This window comes from Lagenorhynchus albirostris, chromosome 15 (genome assembly GCF_949774975.1).
Source record: "Lagenorhynchus albirostris chromosome 15, mLagAlb1.1, whole genome shotgun sequence".
Lineage (NCBI taxonomy): Eukaryota > Metazoa > Chordata > Mammalia > Artiodactyla > Delphinidae > Lagenorhynchus > Lagenorhynchus albirostris.
Window position 1 is genome coordinate 58,419,554 of NC_083109.1, and position 19,143 is coordinate 58,438,696.

At 49.6% G+C, this 19,143-nt stretch overlaps 1 protein-coding gene across 7 annotated transcripts in view; it reads left to right on the forward strand.

Moving 5' to 3' along the window:
- CLEC16A (C-type lectin domain containing 16A) overlaps positions 1-19,143 on the forward strand; it is a 205,077-nt gene that overhangs the window by 64,438 nt on the left and 121,496 nt on the right. For all 7 annotated transcript variants that reach the window (XM_060122711.1, XM_060122715.1, XM_060122712.1 and 4 more), the window contains exons 12-13: positions 3,498-3,598; positions 16,548-16,670. In XM_060122711.1, the coding sequence (XP_059978694.1) occupies positions 3,498-3,598; positions 16,548-16,670 (224 nt within the window). The remainder of the gene's footprint in view (positions 1-3,497; positions 3,599-16,547; positions 16,671-19,143) is intronic.

Genomic DNA, 19,143 nt, shown 5'->3' on the forward strand with positions numbered 1-19,143 from the left:
ACTCTGCTGTTCCCAGAAAGGATCCCCTTGGGGGAAGCGTTTGGATTTCATTCATTTGCTGCCGCCACGTGCACCACCGTCCGTAGGGCCTGACCTCGTGACTCAGCCGGCACGATTTAATGCTGGATTTAACGCTGCTGTCCACCTTCAACTTCTTGCCTGATTGTTCATTTCAGTGATGACTGCCCAAACTACATCCTCTGAAAGCTTCCAGATGCCACATTGCCTGCAGCCTTGCTGTAGCACCACCCCTTCCAGAAGGAATTGGGTGGAGGGCTGCTCCTGAGGTTGCAGCAAACTGTTAGGAGGGCTTCTTCATCCTTATCAGATGGCCCTACTGCGCAGATGCCTGCAATAACCTCCTAATCCCACATTAGTGGTAATAAATGCACAGCAACATGGTTTCTCTGTCAGCCTGCAAGGCATTCACTTCCTGAACTCTCACGGTGGGGTGGATGAAACACACACACACGCGCGCGCACACACACACACACACACACACACACACGTCCTATTTATTAATGCAACTTAAAGACTCAAAGCAGGCTCATTTTTTCCTCTGCGTCTTGTTTACCTCTTTCTTGGCACGTGTTTCAATTGTCTAACAGACAGGATTAATTTTTATCAGTTGCACAGGGGAGCCACTTTTAGTTTTGGTTAAATAAAAGTCATTGCAGCACAATGTGGGCCGTCAGTTGTACTGACAGGGACCTTTCTGATTTTGTGTTGTGACCACAAAATGTGACACCTGAAGCTCTGAAAATTAAGAAAATCATTCTAAACACAGAAAGGGAGGGGGAAGCAACCTTTAGGTGCTTGCATGGCTTTAATTTGAATATGAATCATTGAAAAACCAAAACTGACATGTCGTGGGGGATGCTTAGGCTAATGTAGGCGCATCTACTTAATAGAATATTAGCGGCTGCTTTTCCATGAATACTGTCATGATGTGTTCAGTTTCTTAGGATCTAATAAATGGAAACAGCACGTATTTTGCATAGTATGGTAATACTGTAGCTTTCCTAAAGGAGGAAAAATACCCATGTATTGTCAAAAACAAAAAGTCAACCGACCAGAAAGTTACGTTGGAGTGTTGGAGTTGAGACTTCTTTTTTTCCTGAATTTTAATGAAGAGAGGGGTTTTCTTAGAGTTGATTGAGATTGTTTCTTAACTTTCGGTGACCTTGTCGTCTTCTACCACGTGGTTCATAATGGAAGCTGATCCTGTGTCTTAAGTTGGGCCACATGCAGATTTGTGACCCCCAGGGACTCTGGGCAGGAGCTTCGCTCTGCTCTGAGACCAGGTGCTAGGGAGAGACTGTCCCTGGTGGAGAGTTGCCAATACCTTTGCAAAGGTATTGAGTTGTTGGCTGTCAGAGACACCGCCACGGACTTCTGTCCTCTCACCTGCACTGAGCCAGGAGGAGGGCACTGAGGGTGAGGGAGGGGACAGTTTGTCCTTGACATGAATTGGATCTTGACATTGGTCTATTTGTCCAAAGAAACAGCATAGTACAAAGTGGAACTGTCCTTATATTTGCCATACACTGTGGGCTGTATCTGCATTCATGGTTAAATATAGGCGTAAGAAACCAGAAACCATTCACAACATTCTCTCTTTTCTTTAAAAAAAAAAAAAAATCCTTTTAAAATTTAAAAAGTAATATACATTCAGAAAATGTAAAAAAGCTTGAAAAGTATAAAGAAGGGTAAAAAGCTCTCCATAATTCAAAGGCAGCTGTTATTAGCATTTTGGTGATTTCCTGCCAGTCAGTTTTCAGTGCCAATATAGTGGGAATTCTGCCCTTCTTCTCCCCAATAGCTTATACCCCCAATAGCCATGTATATTACTTTTTATTCTTGGTTTTCTCTAATATCAAACCCCAAGCATCTTTTTCACTTTAATGTACTCTTAGTAAACAAAATTCTAATGGCTTCATAATACTTCGTCTCATGCAAGATGGTATATCCACTGAGCCCTCCCTCTGCTACTGGGCATTTGGTTATTCTTATTATTCCCAAAGGAAAATACAGTCCAAATTCCAAGCAGCTGGCTTACAAGAAAGTGTTTTATACTTTATCCTGCTCTTACGTTTGGAAGCGTTATTGCTAGGGGCTTAGGAAAAAACAGATCCACACATGGCAAAACTATTCGCGCATTTGAATGGTGATGACAGATCGGGGGCTCCGGAGAAATAGAGCCTGAACATAAATGTTCCTTAAAAGTTTCTTCCTTTAATTTCTGTGTGTCACGTGTTTGTTTGAAATGTTATGACAAGTGCGTTTCACTGCTTCTGCATTTTTCAATATAATATTTTGAATCGGTGATATATTTGTGGAGTATCAAAATTCAAAAAAGTATAAAATGTTTTGCAGTGAATAGTCTCCCTGTTTCTCTGCTGCACCATCTCGCCCCCGCACCTCCCCGCCCAGTCAGCAGTGTTGACAGTAGCTTGTGTCCTTCCAGGGGTAAAGTGTGCCCTTGGTCACTCATCGAGTTGCTGTGTTCTCTTGGCTTCAACCTGGCATCCGGGGGCAGCCGCAGACAGTCATGGGATCAGAGCCTCCTGCCTACAGGCCAGATCTGTGCATATTCTATTATCCTCGTGTTGAAGAGTCTTTCCGGGCCAGGCCCTTCACCTGGAAGGACAGCATTTAGGGTGTGCGGTTTGTGATATTTGCAGCCACTCTATAGATCTCACCCACAAAGCATCAGGCGAGAGACTTCCTATCGATCCCTTCCAGTCCGGGAAGGTCAGCCCAAGAAATCACTGGGCCAGGACCTGCCAAAGTGAGATCGTGGAGAAGTGCCCTTGGAATACTCAAAATAGAAATCCAACAGCAGCTCTCATGTATGAGCACTTTCCACCCTGTGCCTGGGCCTGTGTTAAATGCCTCTCTGTTTTCATTTCACTTGAATCTTCACTGTAACCCCGAAGGGTTTAATCCCCACCTTGCAGATGGGGGAAAGCTTTAGGTAATGTACCCAAGGGTTTGCAGCTAAGTAGAGGCAGAATCAGAAGTCGAACCCAGGCAGTTCTTGCTCCAGGGTCCACATTCTAAAATTGTTCAGACTTGTTGGTACCTTGTCTGCTAGTGTGAGTCTATTACATTGCCCCGTTTTCTTCATTCTCTTGCCACTCTTTGAAGTGATGATGTGGCGTGTCCATTCTCTGTCTGCCCCCTGGCATGGAAGTGCCACAAGACCAGAGACTTGGTATCATTTATCCCCAGTGTCTGGGACAGCGGGTGAACGATGCCGAGTGATTAAGTGGTTGGTTCGTTCCTTAGTCGGTTTACCCTGGAGACGACAGCTTCGCACGGGCGGGGCCTGCCTCTCAGTCCCCTTTGTGTCCTCCAGGCCTAGTGCTGGACTGGGCACACAGCGGATGTGCTGCATGCTGGCGGTGGGGCTGTAAAGGGCTAAGGCAGCTGCTTCCCGTGTGCAGGTGAGGCTCGTGCGTGCCACGAGGCTCATGCGTGCCCCTCTTTTCCAGACCCTTCCTGGATATGGTGTACCATGCCCTAGACAGCCCAGATGACGATTACCACGCGCTCTTCGTGCTCTGCCTCTTGTACGCGATGTCTCATAACAAAGGTAAGCTGCTCAGCTTGTCCGCCTTCAGGGAAAAGGAAAGCTGCTTTCCTTGAAGAATTTCCTTTCTGGTTTTGGCAGACTCCCCACAGGACTTCTCTTCAACCTCGTTAGAATTTCTCAGGTGCTTTTCTACAGACTAAAGCCGCGGGAATCTGTTACTCAGGCAGCACGGGGCTGGGGCAGGCAGAGGGGGAGTTTCAAGTGTTGACCGTCCAACCCAGCATGACTGTTCGCACTGTGCTTTGCTTTCCACCCCTTGGTTTACAACTGACTTAGGCTTCCTACCTCTTTCCTAACATCAGAACAGAAATCAGTCAAATTGTAATCTTGGTTTTGCTATTTATAAAAGTTGATGTGCTGTTCTGGGTTCAGAGCTAAAATAGACTCTGAGTGGATTGTGTGGAAGCGTAGGTTTCCTTTCTGAAGAAAGGTGTGGTTCTCTGGCTTCCCTTGTTGAGGCCGAGTGGTCAGGATCAGACTCCCGCGGAGCTGACAGATTTGATTAGAATCCATTCATTTACTTCCTCTCTGAGAACAGTCGCTGGTGTGTGTGCCACCTGGCTTGACACGGGCAAGTTCTCAAAGCACCACATCAGAATCTCTTTGAAGAAGAAGTCAAGAATATTCCTCTGGCCCCTGCCAAGTGCTGGGCTTGGCATAGATGAGACTTTGCATCAAGTGTTGTTTTAGTAGGTTTTTCATGAGCTTATTGGGAGGTAGTTGGAGGTGGGTTTTACTAAGACAGCCTATGCCTGGAGTCATTTAGAAAGCACTCAACATAAAGTATGTACTTACTCTTAAATCATTAATCATGATAAGTTGATTAGTGGCAAAAGGAAATATAGTGAGAGGCCTCCTCTCTCATTTGTCCTCCAGTTCTCTTCTTCACAGGCAGTTCACGTTAACAGTTTCTTGTGTGTCTTTTTAAAGATATCCATGCAAACCCAAGTACAAGTGTATATTATTTTATTTATGTGGGTTCCCCACTCCCTGCCCAACATGGAGGTTCATTCTTTATTGTCTGTTTTGTGCCTTGTTTTTCTCACATCATCATGTATCAACACGTCACTTCCCATCCCTTTAGAGCTGCCTCGTGCTTTTTAATCCTGTGTCTGTGCCATCATTTATTGCGCCATCCCTTTACTGAATGACACTGAGTCCATTTCCAGGCTTTTCCCACTAGAGACAGGACCGGCCATGATGGCTCTTCTCCTGTATAAGTCATTGTGCTCGCGTGCAAGGGTGTAGATCTAGCCCGAGGCTTCTCTAAAAGATGCCTAGCAAGCTCCGAATCCTCCCTCCACAATCTCGTTCACTCCCATGGCTTCTGCGACTCCCTCCAGCTCCTGCCTCGGTGACTGGCACACGGGAGCCCTCAGTTAGTGGGAGTAAACAGAACTCCAAGCCTGACCGATGGGAGTCGGTCCCACCCATGGATTGCCTGCCGTTCCCCCGACCCTCCCCTTCCATGCCCGCCTCACTCCAGCCCTGCAGTCTGAACTCCTGACCCTTGCACGCTGGAGACTTCTACCTAGGTGATTGAGCAACACTTTGAAACAGTCTGTCTACACCACACTCATCCCCCCAAAATATACCCTGACCTCATCACGCTTCCTGCCATTTCTGGTTCAGTTGAAATTGCCAGCCAAGGTTGAAACTGCCACGACCTTTAGCTCTTTCCCTCCTTTGATCCCAGCATTTAGTCATCAGGTGTTGTCATTTCTCCCCTTCAGCCTATCTGATCAGCAGAATTTAACTGAGCACAACTCAGTGCCTGGCTCTAAGTTAGGTGCTAGAGGCGAGAACCAAAGGCACGAGAGCAAGAGAGATATTGAGCACGTCATCCCGGTGGCCATTATCGCAGCCTCCCCGAGGGGTCAAACACACGGCCATTTTATAATCCATCCCCCACAGCACTGCCGGGTGATTCTCTGTAAGACTGTGTTGACCGTGTCCTTCCCCTGTTCAGAAACCTTTGGTGCTTTCTTCTCTCCCTTGAACTCCAGTCTCCTGTACCTGCCATTTTGAGTATCTGGATCGCACCCACCATTCTAACTTGACCTGATTCCACCAACTTCACTGTCATAGACCCTTGGCTCCGGCCCAGGGAGTCAAACTTTACTACGCAGTGATTGAACTCTTGCATGGAGATAAACTTGCAGTGGCTGTCATGGTACTCACTGAACTCTTTAATATTCTTTTGGTTGCAAGGCGCGGAAACCACCTCACATTAACTTAACGAAGAGAGAGAGTCTTATAGGAAGGCCCCTGGGGCAGCTCATGGGATCCAAGAAGTTGCCGAAAAGCCAAGGGAAGGGCAGGACCAGCTCTGGGGACTTCCCTTAAGGTAGATCGTGTTGTGGGCCCATCAAATCCCAGGCAGGGAGACTGTCTCCGTTCAGGTTTCAAACTGTTGGGCAAGAGATCTCATTGTTCCAGGTTGGTGATATGTCTAACTCCGGAACAGTCAGTTATGGCTGGGGATGGGGTGGGTGAGAGTCAGGGTCACATAGCACAGAGCTGGCTCCAGGGGTTTCAGCTCTGTGTCTGGAACTGCTCCCAGAGAAGGGAGCTTCTTTGGAAGGCTGGCAGCCACCCCAGTCAGAGCCAACACGCCTACCTGTTCTTGGCTGATCTGCCACCTTCTTGTATCCATCTGTTTTTTCCTGTCGTTTTCTCTGCCGTAACATCACCACCTATTGAAATTCTGCTCAACTGTCAAGGGTCTGCTGAGAACTCACCTTCTCCTGGAATTTTCTCTGATCCCTTCAGGTGATACTCACTCTGGGTTAGTACCGCCTAGTGTGGCAGGCACATTTTATACTTTGCTGGATTTGATTTGCTAAAACTTTGTTAAGGATTTTTGCATCTGTGTTCCTGAGTGTTATTAGTCTGTGGTCTCCCTGTAATTCTCTTGTTTTGTTTGCTCTCAAGTTATGCTTACCTTATGAAATTAATTGGAAAGTATTCCCTCCTCCTGAATTTCTTGGAGGAGTTTTGGGAGAACTGGTATTATTTCTTCCTTTATTTTACTATTTGGTAGAATTCACCAGTGAAGCCATCTGGGCCTGGAGTTTTCTTTGAGAAAAGGTTTCAAAGTATTCAATTTCTATAGTAGGTATTGGGCTATTAAAGCTTATCTGTTTCTTCTGTTCAAGTTTTGGTAGCTTGTGTCTTTCAAGGAATTTGTCATTTCATCTAAACTGTTGAATTTATTGGCATAAACTTTTTTACTATATTCCTATATTATCCTCCTTTTTTTTTTTTTTCATTTTTCCTTTTTTTTCGGTCATGCTGTGCAGCATGTGGGATCTAAGTTCCCCGACCAGGGATGGAACCTGTGCCCCCTGCAGTGAAAGCACAGAGTCCTAACCACTGGACTACCAGGGAATTCCCCTTTTATTAGCCTCTTAATGTCTGTAGGATCTATAGTAGTGCCCCCTTTCTAATTCATGGTATCGATAGTTGAGGTCTTCATTTTTTTTTCCTGATCAGTTTGGCTAGAAATTTATCAATTTTATATTAATTTTATTTGTCCTCTCAAAGAACTTTCTTTTGGTTTCATTTATTTTTTTTCTCTGTTTTATATTTCATTGATTTCTGTTCTTTATTTCTTACCTTTAGCTGCTTACTTCAATTTTAATTTACTCTTCTTTTTGTTAAGATGGAAGCTTAAATCATTGATTTTTTTTATGCCACTCAGTTTATTTTATTTTACTTTTGAAAATTAACATACAATAAAATTGACTCATTTTGTGTGTAGTTCCATTAATTTTAGCATATTTATGGATTTGTGTGAACACTGCTATAATCGGGTGTTACGTTGTAGTTCTATCAAGCAAAAAATTCCCTCATGCTATTCCTTTTCAGTCATAGCCTCTCAATACCAGTCATTGATTTTTAAACTTTTCTTCTTTTATAAAATATGAGTTTAATGCTGTACATTTTCCTCTAAGCACTGCTTTAGCTGCCTGCAGTAAATTTTGATATATGTGGTTTAATTTTTATTCAGTTTAAAATATTTTATAATTTCCCTTCTGATTTCTTTTTGTCTATTCTATCATCTGTGTAATTTCTAGCTATATTTCTATTATTGATTTTTCTTCTGGTTTGATTTTAGGTTGTATTTGTTATATTTTCCCTTTTTTTTTTGGCATGCCAGATTTTTTTTTTTTTTTTTTTTTGACGGTACGCAGGCCTCTCACTGTTGTGGCCTCTCCCGTTGCGGAGCACAGGCTCCGGACGCGCAGGCTCAGCGGCCATGGCTCACGGGCCTAGCCGCTCCGCGGCATGTGGGATCTTCCCAGACCGGGGCACGAACCCGTGTTCTCAGCATTGGCAGGCGGACTCTCAACCACTGCGCCACCAGGGAAGCCCCCAGATATTTTTTGATTGGTTGACGTTACTATGAATTTTATGTTGTTGGATGCTGAATTCTTGCTTCCTTTCAAGATTTCTGGGCTTTGTCCTGGGACAAGGTGAAGTTACTAGGAGTCGTTTGGGTCTTCTTAGGCGCTTGCTTTTGAGCTTGGTTGGGGCTAGTCCAGAACACCCTTTAGTCTCTGGCTCACTTGACCCCAGTACAGAGGCCGTCCCCTTCCAAGGGCTCTACTGGACGAGCCATGATTAGGTAGTCCTTCCACGCTGGCCGCTGGGAATGTGAGCTCTTCTCAGCCCCGTGTGAGCTCCTGGGGTTGTTCCACCTGCCTCCTCCCAGCAGGCCTTTCCCTTTCCTCACCTGCATGCACAGGGCAGAACACAGCGGGAGCCTAAGAAGGAACCCTCTTGCCTATCTGTGCAGTTCCCCCGTCTCTGCTACTGTCTTATATCAATTCCAGCCACTTGGCCTCTCTGAACTGCAGACTCTGCCTTCTCACCTCAGAGAGACCGTGAGCTTTGTTTGGGTTTTCTCAGTCTGTGGTGAGTCCTGGAAACTTTCCAGACGGTGACCTGGAGCAATCACTGGGCACACGGCCTTAGTTTCTTCTCTCTCAGGATCACCCTCCTGTGATGCCTGTTGTCTTGTCCAGTGTCTCATAACCATTGTTTTAGATGGTTTGCCTTTCTTGGCTGGAAGCTGTAGCATTTAAAAAAGAAAGTTTTATCAAGGTATAATTGATAAACAGTGAGCTGCACGTATTTAAAGTGTACAATTTGATAAGTTTTGACACATTTATACACCCATGAAACTATCACCATAGTCAAGTCAGTGTACGTATCCATCACTCCAAAAGTTTTCTCATGCCCTTTGTCACCCCTCCGTCCCTCTCTTCTCCCACCCCTCTCCCTAGGCAACTCTGAACTGCTCCCTGCCACTATAGCTTGGTTTGCACTTTCTAGACTTTTATGTAAATAAAATCATGCGATAAATACTCTTCTTCTGTATGGCTTCTTTCAATCTGCATAATTATTTTGAGATTCGTCCATGTTGCTCTGTGTATCTGTGGTTCCTTTCTTCTTATGTTTGAGTAGTATTCCATGTGTAAATGTACCACAATTTGTTTACCCGTTCACCTGTGAACGGACGTTTGGGTTGTTTCCAGCTTTTGACCATTACAAACAAAGCTGCCGTGAACACTTGTATATAAGTCTTTGTATGGGCATGTATTTCCATTTTTCTTGGACAAATGCTGAGGAATGGGATGACTGAATCATGTGATAGGTGTGTGTGTGTTTGTTCTTAAGAAACTGTCAAACTATCTTCCAAAGCGAACGCGTGCTCTTACATCCCACCTCCAGTGCACGAGGGTTCTGGTGTTCTGACACCCTCACCAGTGGGTGGCACGACCACCTTTTTTATTTTAGTCATTTTAATGGGTACATAGTGGTGTCGTATTGTGATTTTAATTTGCGTTTCCCTAACGACTAATGACGTTGAACAGCTTTATCAGTGCTTAGTCTGCCATCTTCTCATTTCCTTTGCCCGTGTTTTAATGGATTGTCCATTTTCTTATTGTTGAGTTTTGAGAGTTCTTTATATTCTATATACAAGTCCTTTATCAGATGTGTTTTGCAAAGATTTCCTCCCAGTCTGTGGCTGGCCTTTTCATTTTCTTAATAATACCTTTGGAAAAGCAGACGCTTTTAATTTCCATGAAGTTCCCATGGCACTTGTTTATACTTTTGCTCTGCGTGTTTTCTCTCCCACTCTGGACCGCTGGGCCTCTGAAGGCAGAGACCGTGTCGCTCTCAACGGCCTCCTGCAGTACTCAGCTCGGCGCCCGACACCCGGTCAGCACTCAGCCAAAGCTTGCTGACTGATTGCCTTTCAGCCGAGTGGCAGCTCCCCAGCGCTGCTCTCTTCCTGGCAGCCGGTGCTCGGTGCTCAGGGCCTCCGCAGGGAGGGTGCTGTTGGGGGCGGTGGGGATGCCCAGCTCCAGAGGGTCAGGGGGCACGTGGGTGAACACTTCGTCTTACAGGGGGCTGGCTTTCTGAGCAGGCTTCCTTCCAGGAGCCCCGCCGTGTGCTGGGGAGTGGAGAAGTGGTGGCTGGCACGCCACGCTCCTTCGTCCGTGATGTGGCCAGAGAGACGACCCTGCGGAGGTCCTGCTGGGGAGCCCACCTCTCTTCCTAAGAGTGGGACTGTGTATTCGAGGGAATTTAATTCCTTCTTCCACTTCCTGCTAATGCTTTTCATTTATTTATTCATTCACCCTTCTGACAAATATTTCTGAAGCCCTTCTTAGATGCCAGTCACTGTGGTTAATATTGAGAACACAGCGGTGAACCAAACAGAGATTCTCCTGGTGGTGAGTGCGGCTGCTGCGGAGGGAGCAAGGCGACAGTGGTGGAGGAGAAGGCAGCGTGACGGGTGTGATCTGTGATTGTGGAGGAAGCCAGGGGTGGTGGTGCAGGGGTCACTAGCTTGGGTGGTCAGGGAAGGCTTCTCTGAGGAACAGACATCAGAGCTGAGGCCTGAAGAATGGGAAAGAATCGGCTCTGCAAAGATCTGAGGCAGGAGTGCTCCAGGCAAAGGGAACAGCCTGTGCAAAGGCCCTGAGGTGCAAAAGACCTTACAGGTTTGAGGAGCAGAAAGCCGGTCAAGGTGAGGCTGATCAGGTGGGCAGGGACCAGATCGTGAAGGGCCTTGAAGGCCACAAAAAGGAATTTAGATTTTATCCCAGGTGCAGTGGGAAACACCTAAAGAATTTTTAAGTAGAAGAGTGACATGGTCAGATGGAAATTTTTGGAAGATTACTCTGGCTGCTGGATGGAAAGTAAGTTAATGGGGGTGGGGGAGTGAGTTGCAAGGCAGAAAACTGGGAGGCTTGTGAGGAAGCTGTTGCAGTAGTCCAGACAGGGGTAATGTAGACTGAATTATGGCGTATTGGCCACGGAGTTGGAGAAAAACTGGAAAGTTTTACGATACATTTTGGAGCTACAGCCAGGACGAGCTGATGGACTGGATGTGGGGGGTGAGTGAAAGGGACACTGGGGCAGCTGTGTGTGGCCATTTATGAAGACAGGGAGACAAGGGCAGGAGTGGGGCCGGGGGCAGAGATTTCTGCTTGATTTGGGTGGGAGTGGGCACCATGAGAGGAGTCTGTGTGATGCCCAGGGCCCTGCCTCCTGCCACTGTGTGACTGGTGGTGCCATTTCCAGAACCAGCAAGTGTGGGCTATGAAGCAGGTTTGGAGAGGAAGCTGGAGACTTCAAGTTCAGCACCCTGAGGCCCAGGTGCCTGGGGTACCCCCATGGGAAACTGCCTAGCAGGGGGAGCTGCCGCTTGGTTTATGCTCCAGTCTGGCCTGCAAGCACAGGTCTGCATTTGGGGGGGCCATTTGGTGGTGGTGGTGGCGGTGGCGGTGGGTGGGTGGGTGGTTGCTGTTTTGGTTAGGCAGCAGGCAGTTAGCTGCACTTAACCTTCAGCCTCTCTTTTCCAGATCCGTGCCCTCTAAGCAGGGCCCCTAATGAAATGGTCTCTTTCCGATAGATTTTCCATCATAAGACAATTTTAACATAAAAGCAATGTTAATAAAAACCAAATGTTAGCTCAGGCCTTCCAGTAAATCATAATAGATTAGATGCTGCACCGAAATGAATATCACAGTGGAAAGGGTTGACCGGTTGGAGGAAGGCTCTCGCTGTGATTCAGTCGGGCCCCGTGATGAAGACTGGTTCCTATCTGTAATAGCAGATGCAGCCCTCTCTCCTTTGTCAAGTCTGCAGGGCCCTGGCCCAGGGGAAGGGGAAGGGGGGTGAGTTTTGCAGCTTTGTCTTCCTAAAGGTTCCCCTGCTCCACCCACTAACCCTTCTACTCCCTGCCCCCTCCATTTATCATTGTTTACACAAGAGGAATCTTGGGCTTTTTGCTTTTTTTGTTTTGCTGAGAAGTTACTGGAACATGGATGAGAGGTATGGGAAAGGTTGAAAGGTAACAGGATAATAAAGGGAGGCTTTTGCTCTGCGGAGAGTTAGGAAAATATCATTTTGGATCTCGACTGACACATAATCAGAACTGGAAGTACATTGGAAATTGGCCCAACATCTGGTTAGCTTTCGAAATAGTTGGTCTATAGTCTTCCAAAGCTGGCAATGCTTGTGTGACTCCAGCAAAGGAGACCTAAAGAAAGAAAAAAAAATTTTTTTAATTAATTAATTTAATTTTGGCTGCATTGGATCTTCATTGCTGCGTGCAGGCTTTCTCTAGTTGCGGTGAGCAGGGGCCACTCTTCGTTGCAGTGTGCGGGCTTCTGGTTGTGGAGCACGGGCTCTAGGCACGCGGGCTTCAGTTCTTGTGGCACACGGGCTCAGTAGTTGTGGCTTGCAGGCCCTAGAGCACAGACTCAGTAGTTGTGGCACACGGGCTTAGTTGCTCCGCGGCATGTGGGATCTTCCCGGACCAGGGTTCAAACCCATGTCCCCTGCATTGGCAGGAGGATTCTTAACCTGCACCACCAGGGAAGTCCAAGAAAAAAATTTTTGACTATTATTTTTACCTGGCACTATTGTGGTCTCTTTATGCAGGTTTGTCTGTCTACTTCTTTTTATGTAGCTTTGGTCTGGGTCTGTTCTACCCTTGTCCTGAATGGGGGTTTCCACTAAGGAGGAAGAATCTAGAACCCAGAGGGGAAGCTTAGGAGCTGGTTACTGACATCACGGAGCCACACCCTTCCCTTCTATTTGGGATTCTTTGAATTAGTTAGTTGGGAGTTTGGCCCCCACCAGGCCGCAGCCCGCTGCTTGTAGGGTGGGAGTGATGACAAGGGAGACCCGTTCTGACTCACTGGGGCAGAGCGGGATCTGACCCCGGTGGGGAGGGAACGAGGAAGCGTGTGGTCTGCTGGAATCTGGACGTGCGAGCGCAGCTTCCCGGGCCATGTGAAGTGCATCTGGGTTTCTCTGGAATTTGTCACTCGGCACTTAGGGGGTTGAAGCAAATAGGACAGTATATTATCTACAGTGTTTATTTTAGTCAGAGGGAAATGGCTGGCGAAGGAACTCGATCGAGTTTGCAACAAACCTGCATCTCAGTGACTGGAAACCTCTGTGTGTGTGTGTGTGTGTGTGTGTCTGTGTCTGTGTCTGTCTGTCTGCCTGTCCATCCGTCCACCTGCACATGTGCCGTTTCCCTTTCACATGCATATCATTGTCATATTGTCACACTGACCTTGTTCATTCACAGCTGTGAGCCACTGTTTTGTTTGGACCCAGAAGAATGTCTTAAGAGACAGTGGTGGGAAAAAGAGAGAGACGGGGAGGGAATGAGGCACCTGGCCGAGCAGGAACTTTGGGGAAAGAGCGGAGATGCCCAGAGGGGTTCTTTACAAAGTTTTGCCATGTGTTGTGTGGAATGGACCCTGCTCTCTGCCTCCCCTTGGCTGGTGGTAAAATCTACTGCACATAGGATGCATTGCAACATGGAGTCTGTTTTGGGAAAGTGCTGGAAGCAGGGAGATCACCTTGAGTGGCCAGGGGGATGGAGGCTGCTCTAGAGTTGGCCATGACAACCAGATCATGTCACCTGCTAGCTGCCCTCCAGGGGTCCTGGCATCCAAGCCATGTCTGTCCCTCCCCTAGCTTCTGCCTCATCACTTCCACCCAAAGCCCCGAGCCCACTCTCCCCGAGCTCTCCCATACTCCCTGCCCTGCCCCTTGGCCTGGCAAGTCCTGGTCGTCCCTGAGCAGCTCATCCTTCAGAATCCAACCTAGCTGCTCGTCCCCTGCACTCCCCACAGACAGTTCAGCATGCCTTCTTTGGGCCTTCTAGAATAGCTTGACGTTAGCTTTGGTTAGCTTGTTTTCCTTTCTGTCCTTTTGTTCTTTCATTCTTTCTTTCCTCTTATAACACAGCTGATATAGAACTACATTAAGCCACGTTCAAAGTAAAAATTCCCATCAGTGCAAGGTAACGGCAGGTAACTATTGAACGTGACCGAGTGCTGCTTCTTACTGCGTCCTGACAGCAACCCTGGGACGGGCAGTTTCTGTAATTATTCCCATTGAACATGTAAGGAGGCTGAGAGTCCAAGAGGTAAGTATCAAAACAAAATTCTTCCAGCACCTGGCACCTGGCTCTTTGCCCTTCCATCCCGGCCACAGTGCAGCAAGAACCCTGGGAGAGAACGAGCCTAAGGGCACGAGGAGGCCTTGCGGGGCGGGCGGTTGCTTTTGTCAGACCAGAGGGCAGGCCCCTCTCAAACTGTTGCTGTGGTCAGCTCACCACACAGGGGGTGCCACCCCCTTCCCAGCTGGATCCTGTCCATCTCCAGAATCAACCTAGTTCTAACTGTGCCTCTAACGTGGTCTGTGACCTTGGGGACGTGACTTAACATCTCTGGGCCTTAATTTCCTCACTAAAGGAAGAGGTTGCATTGGAATCTGGTCCTGTGATGTCTTGAGGTTTTTCAGTCCCCCTGGTTCCCCCGCTTCACGGAGGGTGGAGCTACCAGCCGAGGAAGGTCAGGATAACCTTGGCAGATTTTTCTTCCTGTTGAGAGAAGATTTTGCCACAGATTTCCTCATTTTTGACAAATTCTAAGGGAGTCAGGGCAATAATAGGCAAGAGACAAAAAAAGGAACTCGCCATGGAAATTCAAGAGCTGCTCCGAGTCTGCCTCCCAGGCCCTCACGGCTGCTGCTGCATCCCCGGGGGAGCCAAAAGCTGGCTCCGTCTTCTTTGAAGTGGGGTGACGGGTTGGGGGTCATGGAAGTGGGTGATGTGCCGGGCAGGCCGGGGAGCCATTGTTTTCCCCAAAACTGCTGCTGACAGTTCCCAGAGGGCCAAGAACGAAAGGGTAGAGAGAGATTCACATGGTGTTGACATTTCTGGAAAAAAGCAAATGGTAGAAAGATTCAGTTGATGTCCTTCTTGCCATTTAATAAACCAGAATGCTTCAGAGTTAGACATTTAGCATCAAAACGAGATACAGAATCCACAAATCAAATTTTCATCACAATCAAATTTTTGGATGAAGCCACATCGGTGCGGTGTGAGAGGGGGACCTGCTTACCTCCAGCCCTCGGGCTGCCTCCACCCGTGTCATCTCCTTGGCATGACTTAGCCTCCAGTTCGGAGTTGGAAGGAATTCAGTAGCGCAAGATATATTGTTATGCTTTATTACGTCAACGTGTGAGTGTGGGAGTTACTTAGAATCCAGACAGTCAGCTCCTCGCTGCTGTCCTGCAGTATTTTGTCAGGGTTCTAAATGAAGCATCATCTAGTACTCAAGGGGCCGTATTTCAAGAGTTCCCAGAAGTGCCACCGCCCCCCTTTCGCAGAATAACAGGAAGAGACGTGCTTCAGGCACAAACAATCCTTCCAGCTCCCCAGGCGCGGAGCAAGTGAAATGTTTGTTTCTGCGAGCTTTTCTGCAAGCCTAGTTTTCCAGAGCCGTGCTCGGCGAGAGGAGAGGGTTTTGGAGCACTGCCCGTCTCACACCTGGCCTGGCAAAGTGACCCCAGCGGGGTCGTCCTGTCGCCCTAGCCCCCAGGTCCTGCTTTAGGAAAAGTGATGCTCGGTTCACTTAGACTCTGAGTGTGCCCTCTCTCCTTTCCCAAGTCCCCCACCCCACCCTCCCCCTCGCCCACCCCCACCCCCTTCTCATCTTTGTCATTGAAATGCTGTTAGATTTCCCTGGAGGAAGAGTGATTCCTCTGCCCCTTAAACGTAGCCCCATAGATCCGCTCTCGCGCCTTTCTGTGAGCCCGGCATGCCCGGGGCTGCCGCCTCTGTGTTTCCCACGCGGGGGCCCAGCTCTCCAGCTTGGTGTTAAGAGCAGGAGATGCAATTGGTGGGCACGATTGTAGGTTCCTTTCTGTCTGGTCTGTTTCCCCCATTGTGGGACGGGTCTCACACAGGGGTGCCCTCGGGGGGTGCGCAGACCAGCCCCGAAACGGCAGCAAACCCCACAGTGCCAGAGTTTCTCCTTTCCCACCCCCTTCCCGCTCCTCTGACTGTGCCCAGGAGCATGTCACAGTTGGGCTAGTGTAACCTCAGCACCTTTCACGCACCTGCCGATCGCCCTTTCTAATTCAGAGCAGGCCTCGGGCCACAGTGAGTAGCCAGTCAACAGTCTTTGGCTGAAACGTGAAAACCTTGTTGCTGTTGGTATTGCAGCCATGCTGATTTCCCGTTTGCAAGTAGTATTAGAAAATGTATGTTTTAGGGAATTCCCTGGCGGTCCAGTGGTTAGGACTCGGCGCTTTCACTGCCGAGGGCCTGGGTTCAATCTCTGGTCGGGAACTAAGGTCCCTCAAGCTGAGCGGCATGGCCAAAAAGAAAAGAAAAGAAAAGAAAATATATGTTTTAATATATTTACTTAAGTTCCAGTTACAGAAAACTCTGAGGTGAGTCATAGTACAGGCAGCACCGGTCATGGCAGGAATCACAAAGACGGACCGTGGACGGCCGAGGTTGAGGAAGACCTGCTCGAAGGGGCCATTCAGGACACGCAGGGCACTCGGTATGGCAGCTGCGCCTACAGCCGGCCCCTTCCCTCCGTTTCAGGCATGGATCCTGAGAAACTCGAGCGGATCCAGCTGCCGGTGCCCACTGCGGCCGAGAAGACGACCTACAACCACCTACTGGCTGAAAGACTCATCAGGATCATGAACAACGCAGCCCAGCCAGGTGCCCGGGCGTGCAGGCGGTTCCCAGGGTTGGTAGAGTTACGGGGACCAGGCCCCACACTGGCACCAGGAGCCCTGGCTTCTAGATCTGGCCCTGCTGGGAATCCAGGCAGACCTCAGCCATTCCCCTGCCACATACCCCCGTGTCCTGGGCCACCCGGACCCCTCCCATCCAGCTGTGTCTTCGTCTCGAGGCCTCCTCCTCTTTCCTTCCCCCATGGTGTTTGTGCCAGACCCTCTCTCTCTTCTCCTTCCGTACTCAACCCTGCTTTGGTCAGTTTTGCCTGTGTCTGCAGCCCTCCTCTTGGGGTGGCCCAAGGCCACATTTGAGCATGAACTAGGCTGAGAGTATGAGTACGAGATGTGCCCAGTGTCAGGCACGTGTCAGCCTAGTGCTGAGGTCTTGGCCAGCACCGACCTGCAGCCACATTAGGGGCTAGAAAGAGCAAGTGGAATGAACTAGCACAGTGGGTCTCAGCTGGGGGCAGCTTTGCCTGGGACATTTTTGGTGGTCACAACTTGGGGAGGGGTTGCTACTGGCATCTGGTAAGCAGAGGCCAGGATGCTGCTAAACATCCTACAGTGCACAGGACAGGCCCCCGCAGCAAAGGATTATCTGGCCCCAAATGTCAATGATGCCGAGGCTGAGAAACCCTAATTGCAAGGCAGGGAGAGAGGCCATCGGGGCGTGAGTGAGTGCGCGAGGAAGGGCCGGACGGAGATGCAGCCTGGTGGAGAGAGAACCGCTGGGCTGAGTGATCAGGAGCAGTCCAGGGGGTGGCCCCAGTCAGGCTCAGGAGAAGGGCAGGCGTCCAGGGTTGGGACTGCAGATGAGGACCTCAGAGTCAAGGGGGGAGGTGGCCAGAAGCACAGTGTGACTGCTGCGGAGTGAGTGCAGGGGCTTGGAGAACAGGGCCCAGGGCCTAAAGGGTATCAGTAAACTCAACAAATGTTTATTGAGTGCCTCCTGCATGCCAGCCTCTGTATGCGAGGGACGAGGGTATAGGAAGTCGGGGACAGACGTGGATCCTGTACTCCAGGAGCCACGGCTGGGGGTCTGTGGAGTCTAGACCTCAGTGTGGGGTCAGGGCCAGAACTAACACTGTGGGGCTCACAGATGTTTTTTTTGGTTGTTTGTTTTTGCGGTATGCGGGCCTCTCACTGTTATGGCCTCTCACGTTGAGGAGCACAGGCTCCGGATGCACAGGCTCAGTGGCCATGGCTTACGGGCCTAGTCGCTCCTTGGCATGTGGGATCTTCCCGGACCGGGGTACGAACTCGTGTCCCCTGCATCGGCAGGCAGACTCTCAACCACTGCGCCACCAGGGAAGCCCTCACAGATGGTTTTTAAAGTCACAGGAGAGGAGAGAGGCGTGTCTAGGACTGAGCTCTGGGCCACTACCGATCTCTGAAGGTGATATAGAGGGGGAGCCAGCTCCAGAGCCTGGGCCAGGCCCCACGTGGGAGGGGGAGGGCCAGGAGGAAGGTGTCCTGGGTGGCAAGAAAGATGTGGGTGGTTCAGGACCAAGGGGCGCTCGGTGGAGTCAGTTTCCGCGGGAGGTCTAGTTGGGGGAGGCGGAGCACGTTCCTGAGGATGGTGGCCCCAGACCGGTTGGCAGGAGCTGTGTAACTGGACGGGCCTCAGTGATGGGGAAGGTGGAGCATGGCCTGGGTGCTGGGGAGGAGCGTCCACGGTGGGGAGGATCGGCAGGCCCCCTGAGGACAGTGTATTTCTGAAGAGAAGAGGTTGGGGCAGCTCAGAGGGACAATCTGGAAGCTTCGATGAGGCCTCAGGAGTTTGCTGCTCCCTCTGTTCCCCTGGAGAGATGGACCAGCAGGAGGAATAGTCAGCAACTTGGCAGGAACTTGCAAAGGAAGAAGAGTCTTGGTGGAAAATCACCATCCGCTTGCCTGGAGGCAGCAGGAGGGGCGTTTCTGACCTGGCCCACAGCGCAGCTCTGTGGAGCGAGACTGTGCTCCGGAGAACTCCTGAGCTTGCAGGAGGGCAGGGGGAGGGGGGGCACTGCTGGGCCTGGGCCGCGGTGCAGAAGTGGTGGTGGGGCTGGGACGGGGAGAACGGCCGAGCTGAGACTAACCAGCCTCTGCCCGGGTGGCCCCTGGGGTTGTGTCGTGCTAAGGAAGGCCTGGTTTCGCTCGTATGTAACCAGTTCATTTTTGGGCAAACAGATGCCCTCTTCTCACCTGTTTGCTGCCCTACCCCCACCACTGCCCTAACACACGCACGCACGCACGCACGCACGCACGCGTGCGCGCAGCGTTAAAGGCCAGCCAGGGAGGTGTGCAGCGGTGTGTCTGCCTTGAGTTTTTCCCCAGTGGTCCATCCTGGTCCCTGTTGTTTCCAAGACCTCCGAGATGTGGCCTAGAAACTACCCCCTCTCCTGGCCCCTCCTTCCACGTGGAGGCCTCTCCCCAGAAATGAGATTAAAGACTCAGGGGGAGTTTGCTAAGAGCAG